At 32.0% G+C, this 26,897-nt stretch overlaps 2 protein-coding genes across 9 annotated transcripts in view; both read left to right on the plus strand.

The window, feature by feature from the left end:
* The window catches only part of LOC143053871 (transportin-1-like), a 32,687-nt gene extending 26,680 nt beyond the window's left edge, over positions 1-6,007 (plus strand). For all 7 annotated transcript variants that reach the window (XM_076226665.1, XM_076226690.1, XM_076226676.1 and 4 more), the window contains 3 exons: positions 551-725; positions 1,310-1,433; positions 3,884-6,007. In XM_076226665.1, coding sequence (XP_076082780.1) covers positions 551-725; positions 1,310-1,417 — 283 coding nt within the window. In that variant the 3' untranslated portion in view covers positions 1,418-1,433; positions 3,884-6,007. The remainder of the gene's footprint in view (positions 1-550; positions 726-1,309; positions 1,434-3,883) is intronic.
* Positions 6,008-11,953: 5,946 nt separating this feature from the next.
* LOC143053966 (patched domain-containing protein 3-like) overlaps positions 11,954-26,897 on the plus strand; it is a 62,625-nt gene continuing 47,681 nt past the window's right edge. Inside the window, exons 1-3 of one of the 2 annotated variants that reach the window (XM_076226797.1) lie at positions 11,954-12,210; positions 17,963-18,209; positions 18,518-18,588. In XM_076226797.1, coding sequence (XP_076082912.1) covers positions 12,086-12,210; positions 17,963-18,209; positions 18,518-18,588 — 443 coding nt within the window. In that variant the 5' untranslated portion in view covers positions 11,954-12,085. The remainder of the gene's footprint in view (positions 12,211-17,962; positions 18,210-18,517; positions 18,589-26,897) is intronic. The other variant, XM_076226802.1, reaches the window with a different exon arrangement.

The raw sequence follows: 26,897 nt of genomic DNA on the forward strand, positions 1-26,897 counted from the left end.
ATTATTAGATTTTATTGCTATTTTATTGATTAACATACACTACAGATATAAACTTTACTCTCTATTATTGTAAACTTCAAATGGAAGGTCAAGTGGAGACTTTATGAGGGTGAGGGGGCAAACATTTCATGTGGGAGGGAATATTTAAAATTTGTGTTTAAATAATTTTACCATAAAACTAGGAAATTTTTTCAATGTCCCATTTGCTTCTGCTTAGCTCACAATATGTATGTACAGTCAACAGAAATTAATTGTCATATGGAAAAATTCGCTTTACTAAAAATGATTAAGCCTTATAAATGTGGTATGTAATTTGTGATTGTCTAGTATTTTATGTATTTGGTGAGGAAGCATGGAAGTGTTATGGCATATCACTTGTACATTTCTGCACTACTGTAGTGTTGTCAAATTAACCATTTATTTATCAAAACATGTTTAATTTTATTTATTAGATTTCTCATATTCATCATTATTATTAATTATCTTTCAATTTGATATTTTATCTCTTACACAAAGAACACACATCATTTATTTTTTGACTGGATTTTAGGTGTAGTTCTTTAAGAAACATTCGTGATAATGAGGAAAAGGATTCAGCTTTCCGAGGTGTTTGTCAGATGATCAATGTGAATCCAGGTGGAGTTATTCAAGACTTTATATTTTTCTGTGATGCAGTTGCTTCTTGGTCACAACCAAAAGCTGATCTGAAGGAAATGTTTTATAAGGTATAGTTTCAACTAAGAGTGTAAAGTGTAATCTATATTTTAATATGAAATTAAATAAATCTTCTACAATGTAAATTCACATTATGGAAAATGTATTGAAATAAAAATTTAGTTGCATAAGAATGTAAATAGATAAATCAGGGCTAACGGTATATTTGAATGAGAAAGCAACCACTTTATGATACATATATAGGTCCATATGATTCAGAAATGATTATTAAATCATGTATTAGATGATCATTATGTGACCTGATCAAAACTATACCATGATCTGAATCCAAGCATAGATTTTTCTTCTACTATACATGTTGTACTAGACAAGTGTAAGTACAGCTAAAATTGACCTGATATGACAAGCTTATATCAGTGTTTTTTTCAGAAAAGATGGTGACTGCTTTTCATAGAAATGAAAATAAATATTTTTCAGTAGCTTCCCTTTTACACTCTGTTCCTTTTAGTCCTTAAAATGTGTACAGTTTGCTATTGATAACACAACTTCAAATAAACAGCAGAAAAACATTTCAGAAATAAAGATTGATGGAAATATTGGTACAAATAAGGTAATAGTATTTTTTTGTTGGTAGATTTTACATGGTTTTAAGAATCAAGTGGGAGAAGAAAACTGGACAAAGTTTTCTGATCAGTTTCCTCAGCCACTCCGTGAGAGGCTAGCCGTTCAATATGGAGTGTGACTCAAGACTTCCAAAAGTAAGTAGGATCAAAACAGATTAAATGAACCAGTACACTTATACAAAAATGGGTAGGTTCTTTCACATTAAAAAGAAATACAAATACATTAAAACTATAAGTTGTTAATTGGATTTAGAAATGATTATTAAATCATGTATTAGATGATCGTTATTTGACGTGATCAGAACTATACCATGATCTGAATCCAAATATAGATTTTTCTTTACTTGAAGCATTTTTACATTCTGAAATGTCTGATTTTTCTGTGTAACTAAAAAAAAAGTACCCTGTAATAAGACAGGGAGGCAGTAGGTAGTTTACACTTCACTGGCAGCTTTAGGAGTATATCGGCAAGTCCCTTCAACTCCTACAGGTTTTATGCTGAATAGACATATTGAAGGTACGTACTGAAGGTCTTATTGTCTTAATCTGGATATTGGTGAACTATTCACAAAATGTTGTGTAGTTGAACTTGGTCATGTCTAATTTTGGGTTCTGTTTTAAATTTGATGCAATGTTTTCTATTTTTGTGCCATACCTAAGATAGAAGAGGGGCATTATGTTTTCTGTTCTGTATGTCTGTCCTGCTTCAGGTTAAAGATTTGGGTCAATGTACTTTTTTCTGAACAACTTGAAACTTAGTTCACATGTTCCCTATGATACAATCTTTCTAATTTTAATGCCAAATGAGAGTTTTTATCCCAATTTCATGGTCCACTGAACATAGAAAATGATAGTGTGAGTGGGGCATCTATGTATTATGGACACATTCTTATTTTGTAATAAAACAATGTTTATGCACATACTCAGTAAAGTATGCATATTGTTACGAATTTGATATTGTGAATTATTTACCACTTTAACAATTAGGCTGCATATAAAACATTAATACTTCTGTTTATTCAATTAAACGTAATAACAAAACAAGAAAGTAATTTACTACATTAATGGATTTAGAAATGATTATTAAATCATGTATTAGATGATCGTTATTTGACGTGATCAGAACTATACCATGATCTGAATCCAATTTTAGATTTCCTCAACTTTTAGCATTTGTACATTTTGAAATGTCTGATCTAATTATGCAACCAAAAAAGGAGAAAAATGTGTGATATTCTTGTGCATGCATAGTACGTCCATTGTTATTTTCTGGTTTTGCCCTTCATGATTATATCAGATGTCATAAGATAACCCAAGTAAAAATAGTACTCTAATAGAGGAGGGAGCTGTAAATAGTTTACACTAACTAAAAGCTTTAGAAGTATATTGGAATAGGATTCAGTAATGATTTTGAAATCTGTAATAGAAGTGAATTATTCACAAAATCATTGTCAGATAATTGAGCAGTGTATATTATCACGAATCAGATTCATAAATTATTTGATAATGTAAGCAGCATATGAATGCTTTATTTACACTAGAATATGTAAAACTAACATTTGAATCATATTGGTTTATAGGATTCAGAAATGATTATTAAATCATGTATTAGATGATCGTTGATGTGATCAGAACTATACCATGATCTGAATCCAATAAAGAGTACCCATTTTTATCTTCCTTTAAGTTTACCTTCAAAAAACCCTGGATGATTCTTTTCTTTTTGACTGGTTTTTCACCACCAATTCTAACTTTTATGATTTATAGATCTATTTCAAAATAACCTTGTTATGTATGATTGATATTTTAGATGTAGCATTCATCACAAATATTTTTGGGTAAATCATTTGTTATTATTCTGATGTGATTAAAGAAATAAAACTAGATCATGTAATGAAATGAATAGTTGTATTCGTATAATGATCAGAACTCAAAACTCAAGCTATTGCCTATGAAAACTGTTTCCCAACCTGAGACCATTGTACTCAATAATGTTCAGGTATGAACAAAGCACGCCTATATGTGAGGCATCAGTAAGTCTTTAGTTTTGTGATTTGATTTTGTCATTTGTATGAACGTCAACAAGACCTTTAGTATTTTATTAGTATCCCTTCATTTCAGTTGCAAGTTGAATAGTGTGGATTCATTTATTTTTGTGGACACAAATTTTAGTGAATTAAGGAAAACTTCATGTTTAATTTCATGGGTTTTTTTTGTAAAAATTCATTTGATTATTCTGATATGATTAAAAACAATACTAGATCATCTATTGAAGATGAAATGATTTAGTTGTATTCGTATAATGATCAGAATTCAAAACTCAAGTTATTTTATAACACCCATGAAAATTATTACATATCCATGACCAATGTACTAAAAAATTGTTCAAATTGTCAAATGTTTAACCTTGATCAAAGTGCACCTCACCATTGACAACAAAAATAACAAATAGTTGTAAAAATGTGTGTAGCTATGAATGGCTTTATACAAACACTTGCATAAAAAAAGACAAAAAAAAGTTAATTAGGATGCATTTTATCTGTTAGAAATAACCTTACTAATTTTATGTTTTCTTTTCTTTTCAGGTCATGGGGTTAAGGGTAAGTGCTGCCAGGGAATATCCCACAGCACCATGGGTCAACACACATGGGGTTGGCATCGCGAAGGGGAGGGCCAACGCGTAGGGGGGCCTCTGCAATACACAGCATTGTAACACGTAGGGAATTTTTAATTTCCTTCTAATAATGCTGTGGCTGCAGCTCCAAATTTTACACATCTCGCGTAATGGGTGGGTCGCGTCACTGGGAGGGCTCGCGTTACATATATATCATTAATACCACGGACATCCTACAGGATTGTTTAGATAAATTGCATGCTTTCTCAGACTTTGTATTGTATAACATCACTTTGCAGTGTATGTATGTCAAACTACTGTTTTGTTAGCAACACCTGTTTATAGTTGTTACTCAATTTGAATACTATTCAGTGTTTTCAGACATTCACAAGTGTCGTTCAGAAATATGGGATGACGTATCAGTCAAAAGTAAAATGGTAACATGGAGATAAGGAGAAACCTTTTTAAATGGAAACATAATGAAAGTGGATGGTTTGTTTATAGAAAACACACTTGACAAACATTGAATAATAAATTTAATGAAATAACACTTGTGCAATGTTTCTGGAAACATGATGGTTCAAGACATTTATTGTATTTTGTCATTTACTTAGGAATGTTAGCTTCTTAGTGTAGCAGGGTTTAACTAGGGTTTAAAAAGTAAAGTATATAATATGAAACATCAATATTAATGGTTATTTACATTAAAAACAGTATGAAAGTTATTTAATATCTTTACTTTTCTAGAATTTTTGACATCCTTGTTTGATTTTATGACTACACTTAAAGTAGATATAGGAAATATATAAGATTTTGAAATAAAATACTTGATAATATGGATTATACATGTTTCTTTTATGACCATAGTTGTACTTTTCATATTATAACATACTGTTTATAAAATACTTGATATATTTTAAACAACTGGTAGCTGTTCATGAAATGATGGTTTGTTTGTGCTGAATTTAGTAATTTTTCAAACAACTATCTTATCCTTTCAGTAATGTGACATAAATTGTTAGATAAGTCTTTGAACCTTGAACCATAAAGTTAATTGATAACAGACTTTATGTTTGTAAAACAGTCATTACAGTTAAGGTATAATATTAAAAATTATCCAGATTATGAAGATTAGGGATGCAAATTTCTGATTTTATTACTACACTTTCAGAAAAGGTTTGACAGATTAGAAACACTTCAATTACTTTATGTTGATTTTTCAGCATAGGTTTTTTTTTCAAACAAATATTTAGCTTTGTAAGTTAACCCTGATATAGCACTAAGAAGCTATTCATATTAATATAGAGGTCAGATAGTTTCTTGATTAAATAATTTTGGGAGAGCATTACCAGTGAATCAACACGACTTGAGCTGTGACAAATTGCTGTGATATTTGTCACATTGACCTACTTAAAGGTGAAAGGGCAAGATCATGACCTAGTAAGGGTTGGTAGGAGAAAACTAGCATTTGAGCATTTCACATTATAATTGCATCAGCAGTGTATTGAAGTAAGTTTGGGAGAAAAAATGGTCCAATTTAATCTTAATTATTTAGCATAACATATGCATTTATGTTTGTCCAGGAGGAAAGATTTTGTTTATAATTTTTTAGGGGATATCTGATTACAGTTCTTCATTAGTACCTATCCAAAAAAATGTCAATTAAAGTAAAACTGTTTAAAAGTTTGTAAATACTTCAGTGTCATCATAGATAAAAGTTTCACAGAAGCAATTATTTTGTGGAATGTTTGGGTACTCAGTTCTTGTTTTTTTTTTTTATTATTTGTCTGTGATCTATACATATATTTGTTATTTAAATTTTTGCAGTGAGTATTTTATTTTTTTAAATATTTTTTTCCCCGTTTTTAATTTTTACTATTGTATATTTTGTACGTTGTGTTAAGTGACGTGTTATTGATGGTATTTCTGCACAGGAAGTGTTCATAATTCTGGGATTTTTTTTAACTGGTTAATTGTAAGGTGTCAAATTTTAACACTGGGTCTCAACACAATACAGTCTGTAGATCATTAGTGCTGTTGTAAATACATCTTTTATTGTGCATGCTTTAAAATAAAAAAAAAATATGTAAATGTACTAATTTGCTATTGATTTTAGTGCCATCTTTAAAGTAGTGATGATATACTTGATAAAAATAATATGTCCATTTAAGAAGTAAAATAAAATCCAGAGCTTCTAGGATAATTCTAAACAAAAGTCCCCAACCAAATGGCAAAATCAAAAGCTCAAACACAACAAACAAATTGATAACAACTGTCACATTCCTGACTTGGTACAGCAATGGCAATAGGGTATTTCACCTATGATCATGAAACTGCTGTTCCTTATAATATACGATTACAAAGTATGGAAGACTTTTAAGAATTATTATTGCTAACTCAGGAATATGCAGGAAACTTAAATGTAAGAACATGTGCGATTTTAGTATTAGGACATGGATACCTTGACCTTTCTATTATTTGCACAGTGTGTTACATCATGCCTTATTTATTACCTTCCTTAAACTTCATTGATCTGCTGATTTTGCTGTCTTAAACTTTATGCAAGTTTGCTATTCAGAGTTGTTGCATGTAGAGAATAGATATAGGAAGATGTGGTATAAGTGCCAATGAGACAACTCTCCATTCTAGTAACTATTTATAAAAGTAAACCATTATAGGTCAAGTTACAGCCTTCGACAGGGAGCTTTGGTTTATACCGAACAGTAAGCTATAAAGGGCTCCAAAAATTACTAGTATAAGATCATTCAAACAGGAAAACCACCGGTCTAATCTATATAAGAATGTATAAAAAGACACCCACAAATGTTGTGATTGTACGACTTGTAACATTGTAAGCTTGACAATTTATTAAAATAAAGATGAACAGAAGAACATCTGTTTCAACACTGAAAAAAGTTCACACTTCACTGTATGACCCAGACCACCCTCATCATAGGTTTGAGAGAGAATTTTTTGGTGGATGATAATCATCGTCAATCTTTGCACTGATGCTGAGTAATATCAATAGATTACAGAAGGAAACAAATCTTGTTAAATACTGGCATTGAATTTTAATACAGAAACAAAAAATAGTCAACAGTAGTTCTAGATACTGTTATAAATTCTTTCCTATCAATCTTGTGGAAAACAACAGAAACAAAAATATATAGACAATCATTTAGTAGCTCTAGACACTGTTATAAATTTCCTAACAATCTCCTGATATTAATACATCACAAATAAAAGACAATGGTAGTTCTAGATACTGTTATAAAATGTTTCTTAACAATCTTATGGAAAACAAAAACAAAAATATATAGACAACCATTTGGTAGCTCTAGATTTAACTATGTAGTTTTGCTGGAAATAATGAATGAATAGGGATAACAGTTCAATAAGATTCTATAACACCTGCAATAAACAAACTGAAAGAGTAGAGTGAAGAAGTGTCGTAATTGGCAAGAGAGAAAGCAATGGAAAAACACTTTCATTGTAACATTCATCTTAAAGTGTCAATTATGCCTTCCAACACCATACAATCGCACACCTTAAAGAAAATGTGACTGGGACACTATCACTTGTTTGAGAGGGTTTTTTTGTCATGTTCTTCACATGCTTCGTGTATGTTAATTTAAAACAAAAAACAACAGACTGAAGAAACATTGTAGAAACAAAAGCTTGGCATGTTCAGATATTTCCTCAACCCAGTATAAATCCTCTTCTACTGTAGATTTAGACATTTTAATTATTGAGAAAATTGTGACTGGAGGGGTTTCACAAGAATTTGACGGTTGCATGGAGGCACCATGACTTTTGTCTCAGAAAGCTCGACATGTGCATTTTGATCCGGCGGCAGCAGCAACGGTGGCTTTAGCTAACTTCTTATAAGGGATATATTTTAGAAAGAGGAAGACCTAGATGCTTCATACTTTGTATATAGATGCCTCATGTTACGAAGTTTCAGTGAGTCACATTTTCAATGTCCTTGACCTCATTTTCATGGTTCAGTGACTACTTGAAAAAAAGATTTTTTGTAATGTTAAAATTCTCTCTGATTATAATTAATAGGATAACTGTATTTGGTATGTGTGTACCTTGCAAGGTCCTCATGTCTGTCAGACAGTTGTCACTTGACCTCAACCTCATTTTATGGATCAGTGAACAAGGTTAAGTCCATATCTCAGATACTATAAGCAATAGGTCTTGTATATTCGGTGTATGGAAGGACTAAGGTGTACATGTCCAACTAGCAAGTGTCATCTGACCTTGACCTCATTTTTATGGTTCAGTGGTTATACTTAAGATTTTGAGTTTTGGTCTTTTTTTCTAATACTACATGTATATGCAATAGGTCAACTATATTTAGTGTATGGAAATATTTTATGATCTATAGGTTAGTCGTACAGGTTTTATTTTCCCTTGACCTCATTTTCACAGTTCATTGCTCAGTGTTAAGTTTTTCTGTGTTGGTCTGTTTTTATACAACCACAAAAAAATGTTTGGGATCATATAATGGTATGATGTCGTTGATGTCCGAAGACGCATTTGGTTTCCGGACAATAACTTTAGTTTTAGTGACACAGACGAAGGAGGTTAGGATTGATTTTAGGGATGATGGTTTTAACTGTTCAGGAATTAGGGGCCCAAAACAAGCATTTTTCTACTTTCAGGATAATTACTTGTTCATAAGTATTTCAATTGCTCTGAAATTATACCAGAAGTAGAAGGTTTGGATTCATTTTGTGGGTAACGGTTATGGTGCTAACAGTTTTGGAATTAAGAGTCAAAAACAAGCATTTCTCTGGTTTCCAGACAATAACTCGTGTTCAAGAGTATTGATCTATCTGAAATTGTACTACAAGGTTCCATACTACAAAAGAAATGCTGGGTTTGAGTGTGGGGTAATTGCTAAAAGGGAGATTCAAAAAGTTCGGGGGTTCCAATTTTATTTTCAAAATTTTCTTATTTCAAATTTGAAAAAAATTTCAAGAATCTTTAATTGCACAGTATTGTGCAATATGTTTGTAAGATATTGACATTTATTTTGTGTCAGAAATCTTTACTATGTCACAAATTTGATCACAATCCAAATTCAGACAATATCAAGCTTGGATATTGTGTCCAAATTTGCCCCAGCTGTTCATTCAAACTATAAGCCAGAGGCGGATTTAGGGGGGGGGGCCCTTTTTTGGAAAAAATTTGGTTGCTTATATAGGGAATCACTGAAGTGTGACTGGAGCGGGCCCCCGACTTAGGTCAGTCAGTGGGCCCCCACTTGTGAAAATTTCTGGATCCGCCACTGTAAGCAATAGATCAACTATATTTGTTGTATGGAAGAATTGTTAGCTGTTAATGTCTGCCTGGCATGGTTCATCTGACCTTGACCTCATTTTCATGGTTCATTGGTCAATGTTTAGATTTCTTGGTTAATGTTTTTTGTGACAGTTGTAATAAAGCTTTATATTTAGGACTATCAACAAATATCGAAGGTAAATAAAAAAAAAAACAACATCAAATTGTTACTGGTTGGTGTTTGTGGTGCTGTTGTCTCATCAGTTTAAGTCGATGAGTGATGAACGTAAATTTGTTGAGCTAAATAGATGAACAAAGTAGCTCTGCTATCCAATAGACAACTGCATTGTCCAGTAACATCTTATTCGTGTGGTTAGTAAAATATTGTCACCCCAAGAATATTTGCACATTCAAATTGTAATTACACCAGAACTAATTTTGTGCAAATAAAAAAATAATATTCTGAAACGGAGAATAAAATAAGGTTTAATGCATACAAACAAATATTAATAAATGGGAGCAAATAGCCGAAATATATTTTTTTTAAATGGTTGAATTTAAGTTAGTGGGAAAGGCATATGAATTCATGAAAAATTTAACCTTTTTAGCTCATCTTGCCTAAAAGGCCATGTGAGTCATTACTTGGCATACACTTGGTAAAAAAGTCATCTCCGAAAAAAAAGCCCTGAGCCATATATTGATAAGTCCTTTTGATATGTCAATCATGTATTTTTCAACATCATAAATTATATACTGGGATTTGATCCATCATCAGACATGGTCAATGCTTTTAAAATAGAACATGGGATAAAATGCTGGTTTTGGGGGCTTATAACTCAAAAACTAAAGCAGTTACAGCAAATCTGGAAGATTAAAAAGATCAGCAGGTCAAGGTTTATTATCGATGTTAATTTTAGAAAAATCTGACAATCCGTTTAGTTTTGTCCTGTAATGTAAAATCTGACAATCCGTTTAGTTTTGTCCTGTAATGTAAATTTGTAAATCTTTGTAGGTATATATTAAATCTCCACAAGAGTGCATACGCTGAAATATCTTGCCTGCTTTACTGGCTATTGATTTCAAGTTGAAAGTCTTAATTATAAAGGTTTTTCTTCAAGCATAACATAAACTTTATTTTTTTAAAGATCCATGACAATGAGGTCGAATCTTGGTCAGAAAAATCCTTTCAGACATTAATGTACACCTTACAAGTATCCCACACACCTAATATAGTTGACCTATTGCTTATGGTTATTGAAGAAAAAAAACAGAAACAAATAAAGATTGACTGATGAACCATGGAAATGAGTTCAGGGTCGGATGATACCTGCCAGACAGACATGTACACCTAACAAGCATTACATTCACAAAATAAAGTTGACTTCCTGCTAAAAGTTTAAAAAAAAAAAAAATACCATAACACAAAAACATAACATTGCCTAATGAACCCACGGTCATATGAAACCTGCCAGGCTGACATGTACCCCTTACAATCATTCGATACATCACACATAGTTGACCTACTGCTTACATAAGAAACTGACCTAATCATGTAACTTTTAACCTTGATCACCAATCAATGAAATGAGGTAGAGGTCAGATTCAATCTATCTGACTGACAGGTATAGACATTACAATAAAAGCAGCCAGTTAGGCAGCAACCATTTGATTTTCGGGGGGGGGGGGGGGGGGGGGGGGGGGCTATGGTTTTTTTTGAAAAAAAAGTTTGTTTCCAGTTTTTGGAGAAAAAAATAATTTGTTTTTGATTCTGAGAAAAAAAATTGTTTGTTTCACCCTCAGCTGCCACTATATGTAATACTAAAATTGAAAGAAAAAAATTGTTTTCGACTTGTCGCGAAAAAAATAGATTTGCACAGAAAAAAAAACCATAGCCCCCCCCCAGAAAATCAAATGGTTGCTGCCTTATCCCATCGCTCATTATAATTGAGAATTTCATGTGACAATTTTTTCCCCCAAGCAGTGAGTCGCTGAACGATGAAGTCGAGGACAATGGATATAGGACCAACGGAAACGTCAGAACATAAGATATCTGCATACTATGTTCCAATCATCCACGTCTTCTATCTTCTAAAATATATAGCTATCTGCAAATAGTTTACAACTTGATCATTATGCCTATGAGGATATAGATCAGGGTTTACAGAAATTATAGCGGACAATAGGCAAAAGTGAATATAAAGAATAGAGAAAAATGGACCCCAAAAAATAAAGAATACAGAATAATGAGGTGCTTAAACATTATGAGAAGAGAATAATGAGAAAAAAGTATAAAGTATAAGAATAGAAAACAAAATAGTAAAAAAATAAAATGAATAAAGATTTAAAGAAATAACATCAAAGTGTAATGCTAGAGAAAGAAATAATTATGAATAAGTTGGAAATTTACTGTTCATTATCAGATATATTTGGAAAAAATAAATGTTCTATTTATATATATATTTTTTAAAGACAAATATATAATTGGATAACGAAAAAGGGAGGTCCTTAAATTAGACCTTTCCTCAACTCAATGCCTGTTACATCATTACAAATATTTTCAGGAACTGTTGCAAAAAAAATATATTAAAACTATGAAACTTTCTATTTGTCATAAATAATTGTTATTTTCGCAAATGAAATTTGTTTTTTTTTTTTGACAGAAATATTTTGTTAATGGCTGTTCAAATTATGCGCCATATATAAAGGGGGCGTGGTCCAAGGGCGGTCTTTCGTTTCAGTTTGGAGGAATTTCCATATTCACCGGTGCATACAATGACATGCATGTAGATCTCACAAGACGACATGTAGACTTATAACTATAAACAAATGAAATGTCATCAGTAATTCACGATATACAAAGTCCAGTTTCTGAACTGAGACAATGGGGCACCCGGAAGATGAAGATGGAGATCGTAATCATTTTACAAAAGCGTCAATAAGAAAAAAGACGTGTTTAAAGTTTGTTAGTGATGGGATCATAGGTGGTTTGGAAAATGCATTTTACAAGTAAGCCTAATTTAAAGTTTTATTTAAAGTCGATATTCAGTAAACAGTTACACAACAATATAAACACATGAACATAATAATTGATAACGTAATAAAAATATATTATGTCATGTACAGTCAAAACAACATAATTTTAAAGATAACTTGACACAAGAACAGATGTCTCGAGTATAAAGATAGTGAATAAAAATCAAAACAGGTTAATGCTGTAAAAATATCTATTAAAAGTGCATTACTGACTACTTTCATCAAAGCTGAAATCCAAACATTTGATTCATGATTGATTAATCTTTGGTGTTTAGCACCACTTTCAGCCTTATTGGTAGTCAAAATAATTAAGACATCTTAAAATGCTATTTTATGTTTATGCATTGAAGCATTACTGGATCATAATTATTTGGACTACACTTTTGGCTATATTGAGACTGCCAGTTAGCCAGTTATTACTGGTGAAGGAAGCTGAAGTGCGTGGAGAAAACCACCATACGTGGGAAAAATTTGGTTGATTATATAGGGAATCACTGCAGCATGACTGGAGCGGGCCCCCCTTAGGTCAGTCAGCGGGCCCCCCTTAGGGAAAGTTCTGGATCCGCCACTGGCCATTGACCGTCGGTTGGAAAACTCCCAATCCGAATCAATAAAGATTGAAGTATAAAGCACCTTGCTGGTGCTGGGTTTTAACTCTCAACCACTTAGCTGACTGGACCCCCAAAACATTTTAAACCCAGCAGGTTTCATTGGGGTCTAAGCGTGACGCAGGATTGCCAATTTCTTTGTAAGCTAGACATGTGAAAGTCAAATTATTGTGCTGTGAAAACGGGAAATGATGTCTACCAAAAAATTGGAATTGCTCACGTACATAGTGTAAGCGGGATGTGGGAATTTGACAAAACAGTAAGTGGGATCCGGGATCAGAACCCCCAATGAGACCCCCTATGAATGCTTAGAAACATTAAAACTCATATGTTGAATAAAAGAATTTGAAAGATACTTTAGTTTGGAAGTCTAAGTACAATAGCTTATCAATTCTGTAGTTTCCTTTTCACTGAGTATGTTGACATGTTGTTGCAAAGTGAAACCTCTGTTAAAATAAAGCACCCTATTTAGATTTTTTTTTCACCAACTTCAACAAACTCTTGCTGGAGGTATATCACACAAAACAGAGGTTAAGTTACCAGGGGGATATTCAAACTCATAACTTGACTATAAACTGACAATGCCATTGCTGAAAAAGCCAAAAAATACCAACAAACAATAGTTCATAAAACACAACATAGCAAACTTAAGACTGAGCAACATCATGAACATTAGAGCTATTTTTTCTGATGCATGTATTTTAAAGGTTTGGTTGGCTTGCTTGCTTTGTTTGCATAAATGTTTGTTCAAGCATTGTAATTAAGATTGACATCTACAATCAATTCAAAGGCATGGCTTCTGCTTGTATACTGTTATTGGATACTTGGGCTAACATTTAGATAAACATAGCAATCAAGCCAACAAAACCTATATACCTATAAATAACATGCATTAGGAAAATAGCTCTAACCCTACCAAAAACTGAATGAGTGAAGAGCTGCAGGCATGCTGTTGTCCCAGATTTGTTTTTTCACTGTATACTAACATTGGCATCTTTGATAATATCATTTCTATAGGTAATCAATTTTTAAAACTCATATTGACAAGAAATGTGTTGCTCAGTCTTTAGTTTTCTAAGTTGTGTTTTGTATACTGTTATAATTTAATTTTGGATGTAACATGTCTTCTGATTGGCTGACAGTGTTTTGTCTATCAGTTCATAGACATAATTTAATCATGTGACCTTGATGTTATCGTATTTTTTCATGATTACTCAATTTTTAACCGGATTTTTGTGACAAAAATGTCGGTTATTGATTGGGGATGTACGGCGGGCGGCAATCAAATGTTGTCCGTGCATTAACTCATGAACCGTTCAACCAAAACTTTTATTATTTTAATATGTTATTACTGACAACTATAAGAAGGTCAAGTTCAATAATGACGATTTTGACTTTTACCGTTCAGGAGTAATGGTTCTTGAAAGATTGAAAAATGGAGTTTCCAGTCGTGTCCGTGCATTTACGCATGAACTGTTCTACCAAAGCTTCCCAAATTTTAATATGCTGTTACTGATGACAAAATGGAGGTCAATTTCAATAATGACGATTTTGACTTTTACCGTTCAGGAGTTATGGTTCTTGAAAGATTGAAAAATGGTGTTTCCCGTCGTGTCCGTGCATTTTCTCATGAACCATTCAACCAAAGCTTTTGAAATTTTAATATGTTGTTACTGATGACAAAATAGAGGTCAAGTTCAATAATGACAATTTTGACTTTTACCGTTCAGGAGTTATGGTTCTTGAAAGATCTTAAAATGGCGTTTCCATTCACGTTGTTGCATTTACTCATGAACCATTCAATCTTAGCTTTTCAAATTTTAATATGTTGATACTGATGACAAAATGGAGGTCAAATTTGATATTGACGATTTTCACTTTCACCATTCATCAGTAATGGTTCTTGTGATATTGCCAGGACACAAATAAATGTTAATAAATCCGGTTTGCTGTCGTTGTGACAGCCTCTTGTTAAAATTTAATTGTAAGGAATGACTAATATTTTGTCTGTCTATACGAAATAATATAAAAAAAGATGTGGTGCACACTTTAAAGTAACCAGCACAGGTGCGGATCCAGAGGGGGGGTTCAGGGGGTTGGAACCCCCCCTTTTTTTTGGATGATCAATGCATTTGAATGGGGACATGTAATTGGAACCCCCCCCCTTTGTCCTGGGTTAGGAACCCCCCCTTTTTAAAATGGCTGGATCCGCCCCTGCAGCATATTCAGGGTACACCAGTTTTAGATGTTATTTCTTTATAGACAGAAAAATTATCCTTAAATAATAATAATAAATACTTTATTTGAAGATGGTAAAATCAATTATTTGTATTCTTGTTCAACTTGTTTTTATATGAACGCAAAAATTAATAATTTCATGAAAAAGCACAAAATGTAATTTTTCACACTTTCCAAAAAATTAACACAATTAGTTTTTGGCGAAGTCTTCTTTTATTACTTGGCCTTTCAGACAGTCCTAAAATAAAAGCTTCTTGGGTTTAATTTTTTTTGAAATCATATAATTACTGGTAATAAAAAGCTGAAGACACTTTTCTTGTTAATACATATATATACATATAGAAAACATATAGAAAACATTCAATCTTTTCTTTTTTCTTTCAATTTTGATCATTGACGATAGTAGAGGGGCATTATGTTTTCTGGTCTGTGCGTCCGTTCGTCCGTCTGTCTGTCTGTTCGTCTGTCTGTCCCGCTTCAGGTTAAAGTTTTTGGTCAAGGTAGTTTTTGATGAAGTTGAAGTCCAATCAACTTGAAACTTAGTACACATGTTCCTTATGATATGATCTTTCTAATTTTAAAGCTAAATTAAACTTTTGACCCCAATTTCATGGTCCACTGAACATAAAAAATGACAGTGCATGTTTCAGGTTAAAGTTTTTGGTCAAGGTAGTTTTTGATGAAGTTGAAGTCCAATCAACTTGAAACTTAGTACACATGTTCTCTATGATATTATCTTTCTAATTTTAATGCCTTATTATATTTTTTATCCAATTTCATGGTCCATGGAACATGGAAAATAATCGTGCGAGTGGGGCATCTGTGTACTTTACACACATTCTTGTTTAGCTATAAAAAGAAAACATAGTTTTTTAAATGCTGGGGATCTCTATTTTCCTTTACTTGGTGCTAAATAACATTGCAGTGTATCGTTTAGCAGCGTTTCATCCTGTTTACCAACAAATGTGATATGTAGTACTGTCGTATTTATGATTATAAGTTTATTGATGACAGAAAAGTAAACATGTTCATTTTCATCAGTTTTTATGCCCCCAAAATAGATTTGCCTTGCTTTCATCATGTTCATGCAAAATATTTTACATGTTGGTTTTCCATTGAAAATACTTTTAAATCATGTAAATGTACATGTAAGGCGTCAAAGCAAAATAATAAGATAGGCTTTCAAAACATCATAACTATTTGGACTACTGGTAATTGAAAATATGGAAACCAAATATTTATTCTCTATGGTCTCACTTATTTTCCATATGTTCCATTATTCTGTGTTGATTGTATATCAAAAGGTATTAATCTGTAAACTTTGGCACCAAAACTCAAAAGTTAATTTTTAGGTTAAATATGTGATCAACTATCATAGGATGACATATTGTTATGTTGTATGGTTTCGTAATAAACATAAAAAATGTCATTCTGTGCAGTGCACTTAGTTTAATATGCATGCATTGGCCCAATGATTTTCTCAACATGATAATTACCAGAAACTTGTTTCATATGACTTTTGATAATTATTGAAGTTTTGTACATTTGTTATTCCCAATTTTGTAATTTACATAAATTTTTTATCTGTTCTTTTTAATAAAACCACAAGCTGAACATTTTCATTGATCTCTGATGTAAACAGTTTAAATTATCAAATGTTTACATTGATCCAACCAACGTCATTATAATCTATTAAACTAATCATAACAAATAACACTAACATCATGTGTAAACAAACACAAGAAATATCCAACTCTTTTATATAAAATGTAACATTTAAGTTACTGTTTATGTAAAAATATTTTTCTTGGAATTTTTATTGTTGATATGATTGCTCTCTACCATTAAACTACATGTTCAACATACAAACACAAATGAAGTGAAAAGAAAGCTCTAGAATTAACTTTTTATATGGGTTTGTATAATGCTATTACGTTGTTGTCGTCTCCATCTCGTCATTGTTTGAAGACACAATTAATTTCCGGACAATAACTTCAGTTTAATTGTATGGATCTCTATGAAATTTAACCATATGATTCAATACCACAAAAGGAAGGTTGGTTTTCGGGTGATGATCCCAACCCCAGTAATTAAGGACCAAAAACAAGCATTTTTCTAGTTTTAGGACAATAACTTTTATAGGTTCAATACCACAAGCAGAAGGTTTGAATTCATTTTGGGGGTAATTGCCCAAACTATTATACCACAAGTTTCCATACCACAAAAGGATGGTAAGAATTGGCTTTGGGGGAGATGGCTCAAACTGTCTAGGAATTAGGGACAAAAAAGGGGAAAAACAAGGATGTCCTGGTTAATGGACATTTACTTAAGTTCTAACTTGTTTCTGAGTTTTGTTACAAGTCCGAAAGGACAATACTTTAGTACTGCTAAAACATGTTTGCTATTATAGGTAAACCTGAGATACATGTAGAGACTATATAAGTCTCTGGTTAAACATATACTAGATATTATTTTTATAAGTAATGGAAGGATGTTTCTAAGGGAACTGAAGTGTCGGGAAATGTAAGGAGACATACATGTATCTCAAGATTTATAAAAGGCAACTGTGTATCATAGTACTAAACTTGTACTCGAATACTCATTGCCATCCCAAGTAAAAAGTCCAAAATCAAGACTTAAATTGTATGATAATAATGAGTTTAGGGTTTAATACAATTATTATTAGACACCATTGGCATTATAAATGACTATGGTCAAGTACAGGCATCTGTAAACAAATATATACAAATAAATTAAATTAATGAGACGGTTTAACTGACAGTGTTTATTAGACTTTTGTTGCATTCACCTGGTATGAAGATATAATATATAAAAACAAACCAAGGGATATTAAAAATTGCTAATTTTTATATTTCTAGACTTGGTAAAACAGTAGCAACTTATCCAATCCTTACCATTATAATATGCTTTGCCGTATGTGGCCTGTTTGGGATAGGCATGAAGGATTTCAACCAGACAACAGAAGATGCAGAGCTCTGGGTACCAGCCACATCCAGGATACAGTCAGAGAGGAAATGGGTGCTGGATAATTTCCCCCCAATAACACGATATGCATCATTGATATTAGTGGAAAATAATGTGTTATCAGAAAGATCCTTTAAAGCTGTGAGTGATATCTTAATACATGCATTCATTTTATTGGACTATTATATTGAAAATTGTAACAGATAGACTGATAAGCAGCAGCAATAAGCAGTGATACTAGATTTAAAAAAAACCTTAAACAACGTATTTTCTGATTATTCTTTTATAGATACAGCTTTCATTTATATCGCTTGATCATTATTTGAATAATTTGAAAAATACTATAATTTGCATTTGTTTCAAGTTGAACATAAAATAATACATTTTCATTTCTTTTTAAATAAAACAAAACAAGTAAATATTATAAAGTTGTGTTTTGTTTTAATCAGATGTATGATTTATACCAGCAAGCCCTGAATATTGAGGTGAATGGGAAGAAATTTGAAGACATGTGTTATCGGTATGTACATTTGTATATCATTTTCAAAGCAGGAAGGCAGCAAAATTTGTCATTCCTTTAATTTTTCAGAGTTTACAACCAGATGAGGAATTATTTTTCCATTGAAAAATTGTGTTAACCACTAGATTTTTCCTGGTTTTTGTAGAACCTGTGACATTTTGTGACGTGTTAGAAGCAAGATATAACAGTCCTTCAATCTGTCTGAAGTGTGGAGGTATCAACATTTAAGATCATTCTGTGGTTAATTAATTTTTTATCCAGCAGTAATCTTTCATGGAACTTGTACAAAAATTGGACAGAATCTTAAAATGTTCAAAAGACTGTATGTAGAGCCCAAAAATTTGTTTTTATAATTTTTGTCTTGTCTTCAACTTTAGTCACAGTCTAATGTAAGACATAGAGATTACTATCAGGCGGCTGTGTAAACTATTTGTATAAATCTTTATAATTCAGAAGGTACAAGACAGATACCTTATGTAACGAAGTTTCTGGTTGTCATATCATTATATGTCCACTTAGAGTGTCCTTGACCTCATTTTCATGGTTCAATGGCTGCTTGATAAAAATTACAGGTTTTGGGTCATGTGAATTTCTCACTTAAGGTATGAGTAATATGATATCTATATTTGGTATATGGGTTCCTTTCAAAGTCAACATGTCCGTCAGACAGTATTTATCGCACCTCAGCCTTATTTCACAGGACAATTGATCAAGGTTAAAGTTATTTGATTAGCTGCTTCTAAGATAAGTAAGTCAAATACATGTGTTTATGAAATGATTGTAAGGGGTACATGTCAGTCTGTCAGGTTTCATCTGACCTTGACCTCATTTTCTTGGTCATTGATCAATATAAGTTTTTGTGTGTTGGTCTGTTTTTCAAGAACTATAAGTAATAGGTCAAATATATTTGGTGTATGGATGATTTTAAGATGTCAAGTCTGTCTGGCAGGTCTCATCTGACCTTGACTTTATTTCATGGTAAAATAGTTGGTCAATGTTACTTATTTTTGTTTTGGTCTGTTTTTTAAATGTGAATAGTAATAGGTCAACTATATTTGGTGAATGAAAAAGTTGTAAGCTGTTCATGTCTGTTTCAGAGGATTATCTAACCTTGACCTTAGTCATTGATATTTAAAAATATGTGTAGTAAAACCTGTCTTCTCAAGACTTTCAACATACAATAAATGGTTAGTAAAGCAGGTGAGACATTTCAGCATGTGCTGAGCTCTATTGTTTCGTTTTGAACTGGTACATATACAAGGTTTTAATTTTAAGTTAACTTTTAGATTCAGTTAAGGTCAGAGATTTCACAAACGTCAATAACTTTATCAAACCGTCATGGAATTTATTAAAATTTTGTAGAAGCTTTCTATAATTTAGATATTAGATCAGAAACATGTTTTTTTGTTTGTTTTATATACTTTAAAAACATCAAAACTTGGTTTAATCCTTCATTGAACTTTATGAAACTTGGACAGAAACTTCCTAAAGATGAAAAATTTACTAACAAATGTAAGTTTTTGGCGGTCAACATTTCGTTTTCAAACTGGGAGCAGCAGCTTGCAAGCAAGCTACAGGTGTCCTGGACTTCTCCTAAATAAGAAATTTATTCTAATCAACGTATCACGTTTAGTTTTATTTTTTCCCTGAATAACTGAGTCTTTCCTTTATTCTTCAGGCAATGACATTCTAATCATCTCAACTTGTTTAGTTTTATCATTATTATCAATATTACTTCCATGGTTTTATCAACTTTCATTTTATATTTCAAGCATTGCTCATGTTGATAAATATTTACAATTACTTTACTACAAAATTCTTGAAGATAACAACAAGAGATACATGACATGTTTTTCAGCTGGAATTTTTAGTACATAGTATTTTTATTATGCCCCACCTACGATAGTAGAGGCCACTATGTTTTCTGGTCTGTGGCTCTGTTAGTTCGTTTGTTCGTTCGTCTGTTCGTCCGTCCGTTCGTCTGTGCGTCCGTTCAGGTTAAAGTTTTTGGTCAAGGTAGTTTTTGATGAAGCTGAAGTCCAATCAACTTGAAACTTAGTACACTTGTTACTTATGATATGATCTTTCTAATTTTAAAGCCAAATTAGACTTTTGACCCCAATTTCAAGGTTCACTAAACATAGAAAATGAAAGTGGGAGTTTCAGGTTAAAGTTTTTGGTCAAGGTAGTTTTTGATGAAATTGAAGTCCAATCAACTTGAAACTTAGTACATATGTTCCCTATAGTATAATCTTAAAAATTTAAATGCCAAATTAGATGATTACCCAATTTCACAGTCCATGGAACATGGAAAAAGATAGTGCAAGTGGGGCATCTGTGTACTTTGGACACATTCTTGTTTTATATGAATCAATAGTGATTTATTGCAGTCATCAGTTTAATGTTTTGTGATATATTACATAATAATCATTCATGCTGTCAACATAGCATTTTACATTCCACCTTAAGATGTTTATGTAATGCCTAGATTATACTTCTATCCAAATTGGGTAAAGCTCATTACACTTGGAGTTCACCCCTGATTTTTGGTAATGTCACTTAGTCTTCTGTTACTTTGGTGCAGATGATTAATTGTTTTATGATTATTTTCTTTAATATCCTTGCAATCTTAAAGTCTGTTTTCTACCTGTCTCACTTTTTAGCTCATCTGGCCAATGTGAGCTTTTCCCATCACTTAGCGTTGTCATTTGTCATTGTTCTTTAACTTTAGTATAAATCTTCTTCTCTGAAGCTACTGGACCAAATTTATCCAAAGTTAGCCACAATCATCATAGGTGTATGTAGTTTTAAAAATGTGCCCAATAATTACGGGTCAACCAAAATGGCCTACTTGGGTAAAAATAAATCATAAGGGAAAATTAAATTTGTATACGGCCGCAAAAATTGAAAATTTTTTGGTCCTATATTGGTATCACGTTGACGTCAGCGTTGTCGTCGTCGTTATCGTCCGAATACTTTTGGTTTTCGTACTATAACTTTAGTTTAAGTAAATAGAATTGTATGAAATTTAAACACAAGGTTTATGATTATAAAAGGAAGGTTGGGATTGCTTTTGGAAGTTTTGGTCCCAACAGTTTAGGAATTAAGGGCCAAAAAGGGCCCAAATAAGCATTTTCTAGGTTTTCGCACTATAACTTTAGTTTAAGTAAATAGAAATCAATGATATTTTGACACAAAGTTTATGACCACAAAAGGAAGGTTGGGATTGATTTTGGGTGTTTTGGTTCGAACTGTTTAGGAATTAGGGGCCAAAGAGGGGCCCAAATAAGCATTATTCTTGGTTTTTATACGACCGCAAAAATTGAAAATTTTTTGGTCGTATATTGGTATGATGTTGGCGTCGTCGTTGTCGTCCTCGTCCGAATACTTTTAGTTTTCGCAATCTTACTTTAGTAAATGTGAATAGAAATCTATGAAATTTTAACACAAGGTTTATTACCACAAAAGGAAGGTTGGGATTGATTTTGGAAGTTTTGGTCCCAATATTTTAGGAATTAGGGGCCAAAAAGGGCCCAAATAAGCATTTTCTTGGTTTTCGCACTATAACTTTAGTTTAAGTAAATAGAAATCTATGAAATTTTGACACAAGGTTTATGACCACAAAAAGAAGGTTGGGATTGATTTTGGGAGTTTTGGTTTCAACAATTTAGGAATTAGGTGCCAAAAAAGGGCCCAAATAAGCATTATTCTTGGTTTTTGAACAATAACTTTAGTATAAGTGAATAAAAATCAATGAAATTTAAACACAAGGTTTATGACCACAAAAGGAAGGTTGGGATTGATTTTGGGAGTTGAGGTCCGAACAGTTTAGGAATTAGGGGCCAAAAAGGGGCCCAAATAAGCATTTTTCTTGGTTTTCGCACCATAACTTTAGTATAAGTAAATAGAAATCTGTGAAATTTAAAGACAAGGTTTATGACCATAAAAAGAAGTTTGGGATTGATTTTGAAAGTTTTGGTCCCAACATTTTAGGAATTAGAGGCCAAAAAGGGCCCAAATAAGCATTTTCTTGGTTTTTGCACTATAACTTTAGTTTAAGTAAATAGAAATCTATGAAATTTTGACACAAGGTTTATGACCACAAAAGGAAGGTTTGGATTGATTTTGGGAGTTTTGGTTTCTGCAGTTTAGGAATTAGGGGCCAAAAAAGGGCCAAATAAGCATTATTCTTGGTTTTCGTACAATAACTTTAGTATAAGTAAATAGAAAATCAATGAAATTTAAACACCAGGTTAATGACTAATAAAGGAAGGTTGGGATTGACTTTTGGAAGTTTTGGTCCCACCATTTTAGGAATTAGGGGCCAAAAAGGGGCCGAAATAAGTATTTTTCTTGGTTTTTGCACTATAAATTTAGTTGAAGTAAATAGAAATCTATGAAATTTTGACACAAGGTTTATGACCATAAAAGGAAGGTTGGGATTGATTTTGGGAGTTTTGGTTTCAACAGTTTAGGAATTAGGTGCCAAAAAAGGGCCCAAATAAGCATTATTCTTGGTTTTCGAACAATAACTTTAGTATAAGTAAATAGAAATCAATTAAATTTAAACACAAGGTTTATGACCACAAAAGGAAGGTTGGGATTGATTTTGGGAGTTAAGGTCCGAACAGTTTAGGAATTAGGGGCCAAAAAGGGGCCCAAATAAGCATTTTTCTTGGTTTTCGCACCATAACTTTAGTATAAGTAAATAGAAATCTATGAAATTTAAACACAAGGTTTATGACCTTAAAAAGAAGGTTGGGATTGATTTTGAAAGTTTTGGTCCGAACAGTTTAGGAATTAGGGGCCAAAAAGGGGCCCAAATAAGCATTTTCTTGGTTTTCGCACCATAACTTTAGTATAAGTAAATAGAAATCTGTGAAATTTAAAGACAAGGTTTATGACCATAAAAAGAAGTTTGGGATTGATTTTGAAAGTTTTGGTCCCAACATTTTAGGAATTAGGGGCCAAAAAGGGCCCAAATAAGCATTTTCTTGGTTTTCGCACTATAACTTAGTTTAAGTAAATAGAAATCTATGAAATTTTGACACAAGGTTTATGACCACAAAAGGAAGGTTTGGATTGATTTTGGGAGTTTTGGTTTCTGCAGTTTAGGAATTAGGGGCCAAAAAAGGGCCAAATAAGCATTATTCTTGGTTTTCGAACAATAACTTTAGTATAAGTACATAAAAATCAATGAAATTTAAACACCAGGTTTATGACCACAAAAGGAAGGTTAGGATTGATTTTGGGAGTTGAGGTCCGAACAGTTTAGGAATTAGGGGCCAAAAAGAGGCCCAAATAAGCATTTTTCTTGGTTTTTGCACCATAACTTTAGTATAAGTAAATAGAAATCTATGAAATTTAAACACAAGGTTTATGACCATTCAGTGATAACAAGCACTTTGTTTACATTTTAATATTTTATGATGTATTTAAATGAGTAGTTATTGTTGCAAACTCCATTAGAAATTTGAATTGAGATCAGTTTTGGAATAAGGGAAAGGAGGATGTGAAAAAAATATTTGGGAGGGGGGTTCAATTTTTCTCATTTCAGATTTCATAAATAAAAAGAAAATTTCTTCAAACATTTTTTTGAGAGGATTAATATTCAACAGCATGGTGAATTGCTCAAAGGCAAAAAAATTTAAGTTCATTAGACCACATTCATTCTGTGTCAGAAACCTATGCTGTGTCCACTATTTAATCACAATCCAAAGTTAGAGCTGAATCCAGCTTGAATGTTGTGTCCATACTTGCCCCAACCGTTCAGGGTTCAACCTCTGCGGTTGTATAAAGCTGCGCCCTGTGGAGCATCTGGTTGTCTATTACCTTGAAAACTTCTAAAGATAGATAAAATCTGACTGGATGTCAAAATGTTGATACCACCCTAAATATATAGAAATGTCAGACAACTTCTTACTGGACATGAACATGACAAAGTTTACCAATCCTTCATGGTTGCCTATTATCTTGATATCTATGATAGATACACAGAAACTTTATATAGCAAAAATGATTAGCAAGACAAGATATACAAATAAATTAAACATGGCAGAAATCATTAGTCAACTCGTTATTGCCCTTTAATGACAATTTTTGTTTCACTTGCAGCCTAGTATAGATAGGTAAAAACTGTAAACAGTAGAAATGTTCGTCACAACAATTAAGATCTACACAAAAAACACAAAATAAGATTTAAAAATAAAAAAAGATCTGTTTGCAATAGGATTAAAAATATATATCAAAATGGCATATTTTTACTAAATTTTGATTTAAAAATAAACAAAATCAATTCATACATCAAGAACTGTTATCAATAGCTGTTGGATATAATATTATTTGCACTTATTCTGTCAATAATACCAGGAAATAATGAACTGTGTAAATGTATATCAAGGAAGTTTCTGTTCCAAATTGAAAATATTTGTTATGATCTAGATCAAGACTTGTCTGAAATCTAGGCCTGTCATCATTTTTGACTATCCAAAATTATATAAGGGTTTATGCATCTAAATTGCCATCTATTACTGGTATAGAATAATTAACTTAGTTTATTTTTTACCACACAATTATTTAATATATACAGTCCTTGTGTATTAGTAAAGATCAAGGTACTGTCAAAAATAAAAATAGATATAAATTTAACTGAAACATGATGAAGGAGCAGTCAGGAAGAGTTAAAATAGATATCCTTTTCTCTGACTCTGTCTTTTTATTTTTGGGAAACTGTTTCATTCCACTTAAAAATAAAATAAAATAGACTTTTTCTTGATGAGACCTTGCCAAAAAATATTGACCAATTACTGTTACCTCATTTTTCAGGATCCATTAAACTGGTCAAGTTTTCAGGACAAGGGTTGTTCCTCAGTAATTTTGATGAATAATATTTGTTATGTAGATTTTTTTTTTTTGTGAGGAGTTTATCTTTGGTGATGTTTAACAGTTGGCTAAATTTTCATGCTTTATTGGTCTGACAGGTTCAGTTTTCAGTGTTGCATAATTTTCCAAGTTTCTATAGTATCTGTAGGTGAGCTATAATTGCTATATAAGTTGGTTGTGAGAAGTCAGTGTCAATCTGATGTGTATCTCATGGTCTTCATTTCATTTTCATGATTTGGTGGTCCAATTTAGTTTTAAGGACTAGATCATTTCTTCCGTAACTCTACCTTATAGTTCAATGAATAATTTATTGGTGCTTGCTTTATGCTGCATGAATTTCAGGGAGTTTTGCTTATTGTTATAGGATTGATTTGGAGCAAAGAAGTGTCTGTATTTGCATCTTGACCTTGTTTTCATACTCCAATGCTTAAGTTTTCATGATTAAGTCTGTTCTACAGCATCTATACCAGATAAAAATATTTGGTGCGTGCTTGACATATTTATGCATCATTGGTTATTTATAAATAAAAAATATAGTTCTGTATCTCAGAAATTACACTTGATATGTTGAAAATGAGTATACTGTAACAGTTCATGAACATCTTACTTGCTTTATGTGACCTCAACCTCAGTTTCAGAACTCCTTCTCTATTGAAATAAATTAGATTATGTAGCAAGCAAGGCATTTTAGTGTTAATGTTTGTTTAATGCCAAATTATCATGTTTAAACATTTCAAAATTTGCTGCAAGTATGAACATTTGTGTTTTTGTGGTGCATCTAGTTCATAAAAACAAAAACATGTGGTCAATTTTAAGTATGAAAGGTTTATATAAAAATGGAAAAACATATATGTATTGACTTAATTCTTAGTCAACATTACACTTTTACAGTGAAATCTGCAATGGCATGCCAGACACAGGGTTCCAAGGAACTAGCTATTATCAGACTTGGGGTCAATTACATTGGAATGCAATTAATTAAATTACACTTCACATTGCAAAAATGATCAATTACATCAATTACACATTACACAGTTTTTGAAATGTAATTAATTGAATTACAATTACTTTACTAAAGTAATTAATTAAATTACACATTACAATTCATCATGATATTTTTTAACAATATTTTACTTGTGTATATAATGCATGTGTAAAATATTCATGTAAGCATAGTTGAAGCGTTGCATTTGATAATCATTTGATTTAGTTATTTTAATGTTTTGTCATTTAGTCTAAATCTGTCTGGTCTGAAAACAGCAATTGTAAATAGCCTATTATCAAATTTTGAGTTTTTGTCTTCAATTGATATATTAAACAGAAGTGTCTGAATAATTCAGGTATCATATTCTCAGCTTTAGATAGGAAGGCAATATATTTTTTTCAATATTTTTATACAAAGTTTTATGGGGGTAAAAAAAATGACC

The sequence above is a fragment of the Mytilus galloprovincialis genome, chromosome 1 (assembly GCF_965363235.1).
Source record: "Mytilus galloprovincialis chromosome 1, xbMytGall1.hap1.1, whole genome shotgun sequence".
Classification (NCBI taxonomy): domain Eukaryota; kingdom Metazoa; phylum Mollusca; class Bivalvia; order Mytilida; family Mytilidae; genus Mytilus; species Mytilus galloprovincialis.